At 42.1% G+C, this 15,574-nt stretch overlaps 1 protein-coding gene across 4 annotated transcripts in view; it reads right to left on the reverse strand.

Annotated features, from left to right (window-relative positions):
* ADAMTSL3 (ADAMTS like 3) overlaps positions 1–15,574 on the reverse strand; it is a 381,800-nt gene that overhangs the window by 125,483 nt on the left and 240,743 nt on the right. For all 4 annotated transcript variants that reach the window (XM_042242633.1, XM_060408762.1, XM_027957113.2 and 1 more), the window contains exon 16: positions 3,486–3,775. In XM_042242633.1, the coding sequence (XP_042098567.1) occupies positions 3,486–3,775 (290 nt within the window). The remainder of the gene's footprint in view (positions 1–3,485; positions 3,776–15,574) is intronic.

Genomic DNA, 15,574 nt, shown 5'->3' on the forward strand with positions numbered 1-15,574 from the left:
CAACCCTTCAATAAAGAAGTTGTCCACTCTCTATTTTGGATTGTGTGATACACTCTGACTCTCAGCTTCCCTAGCCATACCATTTGGGTTCATGGGCATGCAAGGTTCATCTAATGATGTTATCCTGAATTACGCAATACAGGATAGCCTCACAAGGCTAAATTCTGTTTAACTGAGAGTTGAAAGATTAGCAAGCTGAGCCCTGTTAAAATTTGCAAAATGTGTTCCAGTTATACAAGAGGATGTCAGAAACAAATGGACACCATCCCATCCACTGTGTGAGTACTGAAATGCACTTCTAACATGTGCAAGGCCTTTCTCTCCTCACAGCTGGCCGAAGGCCCACAGTGCCAATAAGGATAAATTGAACTGGTCAAGTTTCACAAAACTTGTATGCCTTAAACAGATGCAGAGATCATTTTACTATTCCTAACTGTATATCCAAGGGAAATGAAGATGTACATCCACACAATGTGTACATGAATGTTCAGAGCAGTTTTAGGCATAGTATCCAAGACATGCGAATAAACTAAATTTTAACTGATGAATGGATAAATATGGACATATCCATACAATGGAATAGTATTCAAACCTAAAAAGAAATGAAGTGCTGACTTATTTTGCAACATGGATGAACCTTGAGAGCACACTAATGAAAGAAGGTGGTCACAAAGATTGCTTATTGTGTGATTCCATTTATATGAAACGTCCAGAAGAAATAAAAAGTAGATTAGTAGTTGTGAGAGGTTGCTGGTAGCAGGAAAACGGGGGTTTCAGAGGAAATGGGGAGGGTGATTTCTTAAGGGTACAGGGTTCTTTTGGGGTCAAAGTGTTCTAAAATTGTTTTGATGGGGTCTTCCCTGGTTGTCCAGTGGTTAAGAATCCACCTTGCAATGCAAGGGACACAAGTTCGACCCCCGATTGGGCAACTAAATCTGTGTGCTGCAATCAGAAGAGTCTGCGTGCTGCATGAAAGATCACACATGGCACAACTGGGACCCAATGCAGCCAAATATATCAGTGCTAAAAGAAGATTGTGGCGATGGGTACACAACTTCGTGAATATACCAAAAAACACCACGTTGTATACTTCAGATACATAAACTGTGGTATGTGAATTATATCTTAATAAAGTTGTTACCAAAAAAGCAGAAAATCATGCCGGGGGGTCCAGGCCTCCTGGAGGTGGAACGCAGGGCCATCTTGGTGGGCACTGGGAACACAGCAGATACGAACATTTTGGCATCAGGCTCCAAAAATGAGGTCAATTAGACTCTCTCAATTGAATCAGAATTCATCTGGTCAATTTTCCTTGGGCAACTCTATGTGGTCTGTTAAGTTCTAAGGACCCAACATGCCACGCTTTCCCATCTGGATGGCATTCTCAGTCAGGAAAAAACTGAAGTCAAGGATGACAGAGTTCTAGATGCAAGGCTAATTCTATCAATGGCAGTATTCAAAAGCTTGAGATTAATACAGTAGATCTGGAGGTATGCAAGCAATAGCTGGGGGCTTCCCAGGTGGTGCTAGTGGTAAAGAAAGTGTAGTCATTCAGTCATGTCTGACTCTTTGAGACCCCATGAACAGCAGCCCACCTGGCTCCTCTGTCCATGGAATTCTTTAGGCAAGAACACTGAGGTGGATTGCCATTTCCCTGCTGGCCAAGGCAGGAGACGTAAGAGACTCAGGTTCAATCCCTGGGTCTGAAAGATCCGCTGGAGAAGGGCATGGCAACCCATTCCAGTATTCTTATCTGGGAAATCCCATAGACTGAGGAACGTGGCAGGCTACAGTCCATGTGGTCACAAACAGTCAGACACAATTGACTGAGCAGGCATGCAAGCAAGCATGACTATCTCTGGAGGGCTTCCCCTGACTCATCTGGAAAGTACCAGTTCCCAGATTACGAAGGGCATATCAGTCTTAAGGCTTCCGAGATATAACAGAAGACATGTCCAGGACCCTGAACCCAGAGGTTTGGGCCAAAGCAGACATGAAAGTGAGCAGGAAAGTGAGACTTCGATTCCTGGGAGGGAAGAGACACAGCCAACATTTAGTGTTGGGTGAAGCAGACTAAAACTCCTGGCTAGTTGAGGTGGGCTTCTAGGAAGCAGGGAGAAAAGCAAGCAAGAGAGAGATAGAATCCGGAGGCAGATAAGAGTTCTTTTCCTAATTGCACAGGGGTACCACCATATGAAAGACAGTAGCTTAACTGAGACCTAGGGGTAAAGCACACACCATTTCACCTGGGTTTACTGATGGGCTGGTGTCCAGGATAGGTGGATTTACAGGTTGAACTACACAGGAAAGAGAAAGACAGATACCTCAAGTCAACAGCGACTGGATGGCAAGAACAGAGAATGCACTCTACCTGCCTAGGGAAGAGGCCAGGGCACAATGACTGGTACATGAATTCTTAAGACTTAATGGGGAGTGCTTAGTAAAGGGTGCAGGGCTGCCAGGAGGAGTGGCGCAGGCTGTTGAGCCAACTGCCTCCTAAGGCAGCAGCTTCCTTAGCTTTCGTACCACTGGCTGGCACTGAAGTCAGAGCACTTCTCTTTTTTTTTTTTTTTCCTTTTTTCTTTGACCATGCCACATGGCATGTAGGATCATAGTTCCCTGACTTGGGATCAAAGCCATGCCCCTTGCAGTGGAAGTGCATGGTCTTAACAACTGGACCACCAGGAAGTCTGGTTAGAGCACTTCTAGCCCCCAGCTTCAGCCACGACAGCTGACTGGAAGGCACAGTCAGGAGTCAGTGAGAGGATGTCAGGGGCCTGGATTCCTGGGAGAGGAGTCCCCTTCACGTCACTAGAGGATCTTGGTTTCCCACTGATTATTTCTGTCCTTTTACTTCCAGCAGAGAGAGAATGACTGTCTGGACCTCCCTCTGCTCATTCACTCCCTTTTGGATCCTGGAATGCTTGAAGCACCTTGGGGCTAATTTCCACCCTGAGGGGGCCACCTGACAATATGATCACTTCCTAGTCCTATCAGGGTCCCTGGCTATGTGTACACACATGTACACACACAGAAATCATGGTGATCAGTTTGCTCCATACTGGTTTCTGGCTCAATGTGCAGGTATGAACCTAAATTATTTTCTGAGGATAACTTCTGACCAAGAGAGCATCAATAAGGGAGTTCCAGGCTGATTCATTGCGTAATTCTGACTTATGCACAACACTACCTCAACTTATCATTTCTTGCATTTTCCTATTTATTCTCTATTAATCGGTGACCTCGGTAACCATCTCAGTTAGACAGATGCTTAGGAACACAGGATCTGGTCCCACTGTCCCTAATCTTTCTAAAATAATGATGATGAAAACAAAGAAAAGGCACAGTTTTCAATTATTCAAATAACTTCTCCTCCTTTGGACTTCTGCTAGTTTGTAGATGAGGCTTTACTGATTTAGTATTGCTATTTCTCAAACCATCAGCAATGCCAGACACAGCTGTCCCTTAAGTAAAAGTTCAAATACCTCCCAAACAGGTGGCGGTGCAGGGGGTGAAGCCAGCGTATTCCCAGTCGTAGGTCGTCTCACTGTCCTGCTCCTGCAGGGAGGCGGCCAGCTCTCGGGCTGCAGGGCTCTCATCACAGGGCTGCAGGAGGCAGGGCCGCTCTGTGGGCAGCCGGGGGCCCTCACACTCTTCCTCTGGCAGCTCGGTCTCAGTTTGCGTGAAGGTCAGGAGCACGCGGCACTTCACCTCTCGCACCTGAACACCTGGCCCACATGTGGCACTGCAGGTGGACCACGGCTCCGGAACGAACCTGCAGGCAACCGGGGAGCCCCAGGGATCGGAGCAGGGGAGGACACGGGCCATCAGTCCAAAGAGATCACAAAGGGGGAGTGACACATGAAGGAAAAAAGTAACTTCATTCAGAGGAGATTCAATATGTTTCAGAGGCTGTCCTTTTGTTGGTGCCTGAAAATGTGTCGTGGACAAACATTCCAACCTCATCAGCAACAGAAAGAAGCTTTTACCAGAGATCCACTGAACTTTTGCACCTATTTTATTTAACTCAAATTCTGTGCTCTGACCTTTGCATATCATCGTTAAAAGGTTTTCTGTAAGATTTGGTCATAATAAATCGTGTAGAGATAATTTCTACTCTGAGTTCTTTTATAACATGGAGATGTTCACCAGTATTTATTCAAGAAATCATTTTGGTGCTTACCCTGTCTTAACAGGCAGAGTTTTATTAAAATGTCTTGATATTTAGCAGCAAAACTGTAGGATAGCATGCTTTCTGCAGAGCGGTGGTGGTGGTGTAGTCACTAAGTTGTGTCCAACTCTTGCAACCCCATGGACTGTAGACCACCAGGCTCCTCTGTCCATGGGATTCTCCAGGCAAGAATTCTGGAAAGGGGTTGCCATTTCCTTCTCCTTCTGCAGAGTAGATGAAGTAGATGAAGCTTTAATATTCTTTTGTATTTAATATATGGGCTTCCCTGGTGGCTCAGTGGCAAATAATCTGCCTGTCATTGTGGGAGACACAGGTTTGATTCCTGGTCCAGGAAGAGCCCCTGGAGAAGGAAATGGCAACCCACTCCAGTCTTCTTGCCTAGAGAATTCCATGAACAGAGGAGCCTGGCGGGCTACAGTTTATGGGGTCCCAAAGAGTTGGACACGACTGAGCCAACTAAACAACATCAACATTTTAATATATAACAACACACAAAACTTCTGAATTTTCTTGAAACTATCACAGCTGTTGCCCAATCTGACTGAACAAAGCATGTATTTCTTATCCTGAATCTTTATCCACTTTGGCCTACAGGTCAAATCCCATCCACCTATTTCTGCACAGCCTACCTGCTAAGAATGATTTTCATAGTTTTAAATAGATGGGGAGAAAAAGGAAGGATAATACTTTGTGTCATGTAAAAATGACATAAAATTCAATGTGTGTCCATAACTAAAGATTTATTGGAATACAGTCATGGTCACTTGTTCAGCCTTGTTTACGGCTGCATTTGTGTTATGTGCCAGGTCTGAGGATTTGCAATATAGACTGTTTGGCTGGCAAAACCTAAGGTATTTATTATTTGGCTCTTTATAGAAAATGTTTACTGATTCCTGCATTGAATTTAAGACACAGACTCCATCGGGACATATAATTTTAAGACAATCTGAAGCAACACTTGCATCATGAGATATTAATAAGTGATAAGCTGGAAAGAGAGCAGTGATTGAGTAAGTCTGGAAAACACTGTTTTCAATAATGTTCAATAGGTTTATTTACCAAAAGATTTCCCCCAAAACTATGATATATGAACACATACCATACATACTCAAGGGGAGTGGATACGACGTGCATGATTTCCTAAATTTAAGTGAATATGACCTCTATTCATGGGAAAATTTTGTACTAAACAACTTCAGAAAAAATGCTGCTGAGCTGTTTGCTTCAAATACAGTTCCAAGGCTTAATGTTTAAAATCTCAGAATAGGCTGGTTGTAAAGAATCATCTAAGCATCTCTCTCTACATGAGGCTTCACCACAGTTATACACAAGAGCACAGCAGAATTGAAACATTATTGCTCTCCATGAGCAATAAAGAAATATCAATAACACCTCCCTTTTTTCATTTTGTTTTGTTGGAAATTGTTACTTGGAAACTATTTTCTAATCCTCATTTTCCATGACTCAGCTCCTTAGGATGGAGTAGTACTGGAGCAATATTTGCATCTTTACTCTTTTCTGTGCTTGCTGTTTTCCCATGGGAAAACTGGAAAGGAGACTGATAAGAAGACACATCCATACAATGTATTCAATAATAGAATGATGTCATTGAAAAGAAGGAGGTGAATCTGTGAATTGATAAGGAATATTCTCCTTTTGGAGGCTGTTAAATGAAATAAGTGTGTGGTCTTGTGCTATAAGTATCATATGCTATGATCTTTTGTCTAACTACACAAAAGGACACAGACATGCCTATATAGTGTATATATTACATATTGTTGTTGTTCAGTCGCTAAGTCATGTCCCACTCTTTGCAACCCCATGAACTGCAGTACGCCAGGCTTCCCTGTCCTTCACTAACTCCCTGACTTTGCTCAAACTCATTTCCATGGAGTCAGTGATGTCATCCAATCATCTCATCCTCTGTCACCCCCTTCTCCTCTTTCCCTCAATCTTTCCCAGTATGAGGATCTTTTCCAATAAGTTGGCTCTTTGCATCAGGTGACCAAAGTATTGAAGCTTTAGCATCATTTCTTCCAATGAATATTCAGGGTTGTTTTCCTTTAGGATTAACTGGTTTGATCTCCTTGCAGTCCAAGGGACTTTCAAGAGTCCTCTCCAGCACCACAATTCAGAAGCATGAATTCTTCAATGCTCAGCCTTCTTTATGGTCCAACTCTCACATCCGTACATGACTACTTGAAAAACCATAGTTTTGACTATACAGACCTTTGTTGGCAAAGTGATCTCTGCTTTTTAACACAATGTCTGTCATAGCTTTTCTTTCAAGGAGCAAGTGTCTTAATTTCATGGCTGCAGTTACCATCCACAGTGATTTTGGAGCTCAAGAAATTAAAATCTGTCACTTTTTTCCACTTTTTCCCCATCTATTTGTCATGAAGTAATGGGATTGGATGCCATGATCTTAGTGTTTTGAATGTTGAATTTTAAGCCAGCTTTTTTACTCTCCTCTCTCTTTCATCAAGAGGCTCTATAATTCCTCTTTACTTTTTGTCATTAGAGTGGTATCATCTGCATATCTGAGGTTGTTAATATTTCTCCCTGCACTCTTGATTCCAGCTCATGATTCATCCAGCCCTGCATTTCTCATGAGGTACTCTGCATATAAGTTAAATAAGCAGGGTGACAATATACAGCCTTGTACTCCTTTCTCAATTTTGAACCACTTTGTTATTTAACATCTGGTTCTAACGGTATAAATTTATAGCCTCTATGTTATCTATGATGATTTATATATAATTTCTCTTTTCAGGAAGTAACTGCAAGAGCTGGGAACTGGAGTTTATAGAAGGAGGCTTTTACTATATTTTGTTGCTTTTTTTAAAATTAATTTTTATTGGAGGATAGTTGCTTTACAATGTTGTGTTAGTTTCTACTGTACAGCACAGTGAACCAGCTATGCGTATACATGTATCCCCTCATTTTTTTTTTTTTTTGGATTTCCTTCCCAGTTAGGTCCCCACAGAGCACTGAGAAGAGTTCCCTGTGCTATACAGTAGGCTCTCATGAGTTTTCTATTTTATGTATAGTATCAATAGTGTATATACATCAATCCCAATCTCCCAATTCATCCCACCCCATTCTTTCTGCTTTGGTGTCCATACAGTCGTTCTCTACATCTGTGTCTCTATTTCTTTTGCAAATAGGATCATCTATATGATTTTATAGATTCCATATATATGTTAATATCTGATATTTGTCTTTGTTCATTTTCAGTTTGCACCTTTTAAAGGCTTGAACTTTCTAACCATATACATACTATACTTTTATGGTCATTAATTTTTTCTCTTTTCTCTTTCACAATAAAAACTAAAATTGGGGATTATGTTTTAATGGGAAGTAGTTTTTTTTTCATTCAGATTGGACTCTTACGTCTCATAGATTCAGAATTCTGAGAGAAGGTGGAGTAAGTGAGAAGGTCCCTCTTAATTCCCAACAGGGCAAATGATGGTTACACTTGATGTTTTTCAGGTGTCCTGAATGTTTCAAGTTGGTTATCATTTTTTTTTTTTCTTAGCTTGTGGGATCTTCATTCCCCAACCAGGGATCGAACCCCAGCCTTCAACAGTGAAAGTCTGGAGTTCTACCGGACCACCAGGAATTCTATCAAGTTGGTTTTCAAAGATCCTTGTAAGAGTCCTCTTAAAAAACAAATATCAGAACTGTCCAAATTATCCATGAGTTATCTGGGGGAGGTGAGATGGGGAGTCATGGTAACTCAAAAATGCGTGCATCATCCTGTATGATTTTTCTCCTATGCATTATTTTTTATTTAAACAAAGGACATTATCATGTTCATGCAGTTCTGAATCTTGCTTTGTCTTTGTCCCCCCCTCTACACACACACACACACACACACACACACACACACACACACAAACACACACACAGTAATTTTTTCTTTAAAGAAAAGAAAGTCATACAGCTGCACACAAGCATTTGAAAAGTGATGTCTGGGCAAAACAACCAGAGAAACAGAGCATGTTCCCTGTGTCTTTGCACAATGCATGCATGCATGCTCAGTTGTGTCCAACTCCACAACAGAAAAGATTTGTGTGTGTGTGTGTGCTCTTTTTTAAATTTTTTTATTTTTTTTTGAAAGGAAAATAGAGTTTATTAGAGTGGGAGATGCTTTTATTTTTATCTTTTTTTTGGGGGGTTTAGACAGTTTAATGGGCTTAGCATAGGTTGTAGTTCTAAAGGATTGCTTTTTCTTTCTTTTTTTTTTTTGCTTCTCTTTTTTTAAAAATTTTTTTAATTTTAAAATCTTTAATTCTTACATGCGTTCCCAAAAGAGCAATTCAGGGGACTTCTCTGACGGTCCAGTGATTAAAAGACTTAGTATTCCAATGAAAGGGTGCAGGATCAATCCCTGGTCAGGGAATGCCACATGCCTTGAGGCCAAAAACCCAAAACATAAAAAAAAAGAACAATTCACTTATAAGAGAGCCTAGGCAGGAGATGATAAAACCACAGAATAAAATAGAAAACTACAGAGCTGAAGAAACAAACTGTGAAACATAACATTATTAGAAACTAACAATTCAGAACCAAGAGAAAAAAATAAAAGAAACATGGCTGAAGGTCAAATTAATAATATAGAAGCAAGACTTGGAAGTGAATGCAGTGTTGAGAGAAAGAGAAGTTTTAAAGCAATTAGAGGGGTGAATGGAGGGCTGGGCTGCAAAGGAAGCTCCTGGGTGATGGAGATGTTCTGTATCAAGAATGGGGCTGGGGTTCTGTGTTTCGTGTCCACCTGTTTAAACTCATCACTTTAGACAGACACAGATTTTGTATGTAAATTATATCTCTCTAAAATTGATTTTAATGCAGTTTTTAGAGATAAAATGAGAGAGAATCCAATATTGAAGATAGTTGGATTCTTCAAGTAGAGGTTTCGACACATGAAACAGAAAAAAAAAAGTTCATAAATAAAATATGTGAAAAATGTGCCTAAAATACAGCCTGGAAAGGTTACACTGTCTTCCAGGAAAAAGTGATACAAAATGATTAACATAAAAACCTAGAGCTTTCAGCAGAATGCCCTCCCTAAAGATGCCCACACCCTAACCCCTAGAATATATGAATATGCTATTACATGGCAAAAGGGATTCTGCAGATGTGATTAAGGTTATGGACCTCAAGATAGGGTGATTATCCCAGTGGGCCTACTCACACAAGTCCTTAAGAACAGAAAGAATCCTCTGGCTGGAGTCAGAGAGATGCAGCAGAGCACGAGAGGCACTCAACCCGCTGTGGCTCCGGGACGGAAGGGCCAGGAGCCAAGGAAGGCAGGAGGCCTCCAGAAGTGGGGAACAGCCCCTGGCCAAGAGCCAGCAAGGAAATGGAGATCTCAGCTCTGCAACTGCGTGGATCTGCACTCTGCCAACTGCCTGAATGAGCCTGGAAGTGGCTTCCACCCTTGGCCTCCAGAGAAGAGATCAGGCTGACAGATGCCGTGATTTTAGCCTAGTGGGATTTATAGAAATCAGCTAAATCTATTTGGTTTCTGACCCACCAAACTGTGAGATAATACATTTGTGCTGTCTTAAAGCACTGTTGCTGCTGCTGCTGCTAAGTCACATCAGCTGTGTCCGACTGTGTGACCCCAGAGACGGCAGCCCACCAGGCTCCCATCCCTGGGGCTCTCCAGGCAAGAATACCAGAGTGGGTTGCCATTTCCTTCTCCAGTGCAGGAAAGTGAAAAGTGAAAGTGAAGTCACTCAGTCATGTCCAACTCTTTGTGACCCCATGGACTATAGCCTACCAGACTCCTCCATCCATGGGATTTCCCAGGTAAGAGTACTAGAGTGGGTTGCCATTGCCTTCTCCAGTCTTAAAGCACTAAGTTTATGTAAATGAATATACTTAAAAAATAAGACTTTGAGGATGAAAAAAAGAATTCCATAAGCATCTAGGTACAAAAATCAAGTCCCTTATAAGAATAAAGTCAGGTGGAATTCAGACTCAGCAACATTCAAAACCAGAAAAAGATGAACAAAATTTTTGAGAGAGAGAGTTGGGGTCCCAAGAATATTATGTCCAGTCAAACTGCTATTCAAATACAAAGGCAATAATTTCCTGTTATATAGCAACAGTAACAGTACCAACCTAATGGGGTTAGGTTGGGATTAAATGAGATATCAGAGTGAAAAGTTCAGTAATTACAACAAAAATGACAACTAACATTAATTACATTGTTATTTGTGTGAGACACTGTTCCATGTACTTCACATATGTTTCATCATTTACTCATAGCAACAACCCCATCAGGAAGTATTATTATTCCCATTGTACAGATGAGGAAACTGAGGATAATTTATCAAAAATAACATAGTAGCTACTGGCATTATTTTACCCTGCCTCAGCAGTATCATAGGTGAGAGATGCAATTTGAGATCATCCCAGATGACAATCAAAGGACCCCAGGAAAATCTGACAACACTATTTTGGGGCATTTATTTTTCTGATTTCAAAAATGAATAAACTAACACCAATATCCACTAAAATAAATTTTTGCTATTAAAGAAGAATGTAACATATATCTGTGAAAGGAAAGCATATTTTGGGAAAATATATTATCGGAAACAGAAGGAAACGCTACAGCATCTCCTTAAAAGTTTATGACAATAAAATTCAAGGAAACGTTCTATAAGACAAAAGATAAATGAAGAGATTAAGAAAGTCAAAACATGAACTTCCGTGGTGGTCCAGTGGTTAAGAATCCATGCGCCAATGTAGGGGACTAGGGTTCGATTTCCGGTTTGGGAAGAAACCACGTGCTATAGAGCAAGTAAGCCCGCGTGCCACAACTGCCGAAGCCTGCACCCTAGAGCCCATGCTCCGCAACCAGAGGGTCCTCTGCAGTGAGAAGCCTGCACGCTGCAACTAGGAAGGCCCTGTTCACAGCAACAAAGACCAAGGCAGGACAAAAACAAACAGAACACTCAAAACATGGCCGGAAAAAATCTCTGGCTTGGTTGAGAAAAGGCTGAAAAAATACAAAAATAATGCAAAGTTTGCTCTATGACAGAAGAAAATCCAAATGAATTAGTAGGAAATACATTCACGGTAAGGACAGTAAATGGTTGGTTGAAGGGCAGATGTGCATCCAAAACATGGAGGAAAAAAACACAAAAAGGTGAGGGAAGTATCACATGTTAAAAATAGAGAAGAGATTCAATACACAGAGTTGATGAACCTTTAGAATAAATAAGAAAAACAATAGAAAAGAGGCACAAATACAACAGAAGAAAACTTTCATGCACCCAAGAAAGATTTCAATCCATGTCCCCAAAATTCTGTTTACCAAAATTTGAAAAGAAAATAATACCTGGACTGATTTTTAAAAAAATTCTCTAATTGTAAGTATATGGAGAAAAATCTTACGTTTAAGTTAAAAAAAAAAAAAAGGTTCACAACACAAGTATTAAGGACAGTTTAGGCATAAAGAAGATAGTTATTAAACAAGAGTTCCTATGTCTGCTCATTTGAGGGTATAAGAAAGGGACTCTTAAATGCAGAGGGTCTGAAAGATTTATGCCATCTATATAATCTCCCAGAAAAAAAATGCACAAAGATACACTCCCATTTAATGAGAATTTAATTTTTAAAATTACCATGGGAGAAAAACAGAAATAAGATTCAGCACTGCCTGAACACTGCAGTATCTTTTGTTTAAATTTTAAAGAGGAAATTTGATGGTAGGAGTTAAATGCCTTCAATGTGTCCATCTCAGAGAAGGCAATGGCACCCTACTCCAGTACTCTTGCCTGGAAAATCGCACAGACGGAGGAGCCTGGGGGGCTACAGTCCATGGGGTTGCTAAAAGTCGGATACGACTGAGCAACTTCACTTTCACTTTTTACTTTCCTGCACTGGAGAAAGAAATGGCAACCCACTCCAGTGTTCTTGCCTGGAGAATCCCAGGGATGGGGGAGCCTGGTGGGCTGCCGTCTCTGGGGTCGCACAGAGTTGGACACGACTGAAGCGACTTAGCAGCAGTAGCAGCAGCAGCAATGTGTCCCATCTTCTGGCCCCCAAATTCCACCCCAGCAAATGTGTCCTAAGGAGACAATTAGAGATGTAGAGAGGGGCAATTTGAGATTTGCTACAGTTTTGTTTATTATAGTGAATAATTAGACACAAATTGTAGAAGGCCAGAAAGATCTTTCTAAAAATGTAATTGTTGTGATTACATCACTTGTTAAAAATCCCTAAATGACTCTCACTGCCTCCAGGTGAAGTCCAAATCCTTTATGAGCCATGGAAGGCCTCCAAGACTTGCCCACTTTCCCGACTGCCATCACCACCTCCTCAGCCTCCAGCCCCCTCTCCTCACTCAGTACCTCAGTGTCCAGGTGCGGTGGTTCCCATGGACCAGCTGGCCTACATACAACCTCAATGCCCGGCGTGCTGTTCTGATACCCATGTACATCTTAAGGCATCACTTCGTGTACCAGCTCTCCCAGGAAGCCATCCCTGAGCTTTAAGCCTCACAACGCAGCAATCTAATCGCTAACTTCTCTGTCTGCCCTATGAGACCAACCCAAGGATGGGACAGCCTTGAATTCAGTTCTCCTAACATAAAATTGGAGCTCTTCCTCAAATCACAGGCCAGAGCATCACCATCCACCACTTAGTAGATCTGAAATGTTGGAGATAATTCCTTAGTCTAAACATTTGTTTCTTCATCCCTAAAATGAAGCTAATAATAATGCCTCCTTATGGGGTCATTGTGAGAATTGGATCAGAATTAATCCATACAACACTGAGGACACAGTCTGGCACAAAGTCCTCAATATTAGTTGTTACTACCATTGTGAGAAAAACAGAATGTCTAAAATATAACCTGATTCAATTTGAGCAAACACAAATAGAGACGCTAAAATGGCACGGATACACGAAGTGTTCTGAATCTGTCTCATTTCCTTGGTTCTCATACATGCTAAACGGGAGGGAGGGCAGTGTGACTAAGGAAGCTCTGTGAATCCCATAGAAACTAGCAAGGCTCCGGGGAAGAACTTTTAAAGCAATGATGAACCATATCAACTGTCAACACATTCCACAGCTGAAAGCTAACACGGTTAAAACTGCAATTCCCCTGGCTTTGCTTTATAAGCTGTAATTTTTATTTTTCTAATTAAAAAGAAAAGCTTTTTGAACATCCGTTCTCTATGTAAAGTCAGAGCTTGAGCCATGGTAAACCACAGAGACAGAAATATTTATCTTCCCCAGGCGGCTTTGGCAGGCATTCTTCAGGGATCCAAAATACAGCTATGTTCATCTTCTCGCTCACTGTCAACAGGCAAGCATCCCCAAACCACAAAAGACAGGGGGAATAAAAGGATGAACAGGAAGCTGAGATATGTTGTGGTTTTGTTTGGAAATCAAGGGAATGACTAGAGTCAGAGTGGTGGGAGGAAACCATAAACTTCACACTAGACAGCGGGAACAGGGCAGCAACTGCCAGGCAGCGTGAATTATAAAGGAAACCTGCAGAGAGACCACAGAGAGAGGGAGAGGGATGGTGCGGAGAGGCAGCCATTCAGGCCCAGGAACAGGTGCTGGGGAGCAAGAAGCAGTCCCACAGGAGAGGGCGGATCAGCTTTGCTCAGCGAATGTGAACAGGAAGAGCCACCACCAAAGTCAGGTGGGGCTGACAGCACCTGCAGGCTTGAGGATGAACATGGGGCCAGACCCTGCTGCAGCGTACACGATATGGCCCTTTCCCAGTTAGGTAAAGCTTAAGAAAGAGCCTGGTTTCCTTGGTGGCTCAGTCGGTAAAGAACCTGCCTGCCAGGGCAGGAGACATGAGTTCAATCCTTGGGTCAGGAAGATCCCCCAGAGAAGGGAATGGCTACCCACTCAGTATTCTTGCCTGGGAAATCCCATTGACAGAGGAGCCTGACAGGCAACGGTCCACAAATAGTCAGCTATGACTGAACAACCAAAACCACCACCACCAAGAGGGACCCTAGAGATGATCTGATCCGATAGTTCCCAAATTTGGATGCACCGCCCCCCTCTCCAGTAAAACATGCTGCTGACAAATCCATAGAGCTGGAAGTAGAACAGAGATGACCATGGGCTGCAAGGAAAGGGACCAGGGATGGGGAGTCAGTGCTTCCTGGGTACAGAATTTGTGGTGGGGATGATGAAAACTCCCGGAGACGGATGGTGGCGAGAGTTGCACAATAGTGTCAATGTACTTAATACCAGTGAACTGAACACTTAAAAAGGGTTAAGATGCTCCACTTTAGGTTATGTCTATTTTACCACAATTTTAAAAAGAACTGGCAGAGCCAAAAGAAAAAAAATATGCTCCCAGAATGCCTGATTTGGTGAGGCCCAGAAATCTGCATTTTAAATAGCATTACAGGTGCTTCTAAAAAAGCAATCTGAGGACCACACTTTAAAAAGTGGTATTGTGGGAACTTCCTTGGTGGTCCAGTGGTTAAGACTCCGAGCTTACAATACAGAGGGCACAGGTTCCATCCCTGCTCAGAGAACTAAGATCCCACATGCCATGTGGCGTGGCCAAAAAACCTTTTTTACAGTGGTATTCTGATGATCAAAAACAGATCTTTCTCTTTTAAAGATACACACTTAAGTATTTATGAATGAAATGACATGCTGTCTGGGTGTGCCTCAAAAAAAGCCCCACTATGGGTGGAGGCAGTGGTGTGGATGAAACAAGAGTGACCCTGAGTTGATAACTGTTGCAGTTGAGAGTCAAACTCATGGGTGGGACTGTCATACTGTTCTCTCATTTTTCATACAGGCTTGATATTTTCTATAACCAAAAAAAAAAAGCTGTTTCAAAATCCAGGTGGATGCCATTCCCAGCAGAAAGGAGAACGTAGTTAAAGTGAAGGAGGCACCTCGTTACAGTCAAGGAACAGCCAAGAGCAGCGAATGCTGGAGCACCTCATTCCAGTCTAAGCTGGGGGTGGGGGGAGTTGTGGTCAGAGATGAAGCTGGTAGTCAGGAAGGGTGATACCTACCCCACTATGACTTGTTGGCTGGTGAACAAGCATAAGTCTTTGGGAAATGGGGAAACATTGGGATATGATGAACATTGTAAGAAAAGATTAGACTTCTGCCTTAGCCAGACTGGGTGGATCTGAGGAGATCAAAAGTGAAAGTGAAAGTCGCTCAGTGATGTCTGACTCTTGGCAACCCCATGGACTGTACAGGCAAGGAATTCTCCAGGCAAGAATACTGGAGTGGGTAGCCGTTCCCTTCTCCAGGGGATTTTCCCAACCCAGGGATCAAACCCAGGTCTCCCACATTGCAGGCAGATCCTTTATCAGCTGAGATCATCAAGTGGGGAGCAAATCAGAAGGCTGTGGTAGGTGT

Source organism: Ovis aries, unplaced genomic scaffold (genome assembly GCF_016772045.2).
Source record: "Ovis aries strain OAR_USU_Benz2616 breed Rambouillet unplaced genomic scaffold, ARS-UI_Ramb_v3.0 scaffold_85, whole genome shotgun sequence".
Classification (NCBI taxonomy): domain Eukaryota; kingdom Metazoa; phylum Chordata; class Mammalia; order Artiodactyla; family Bovidae; genus Ovis; species Ovis aries.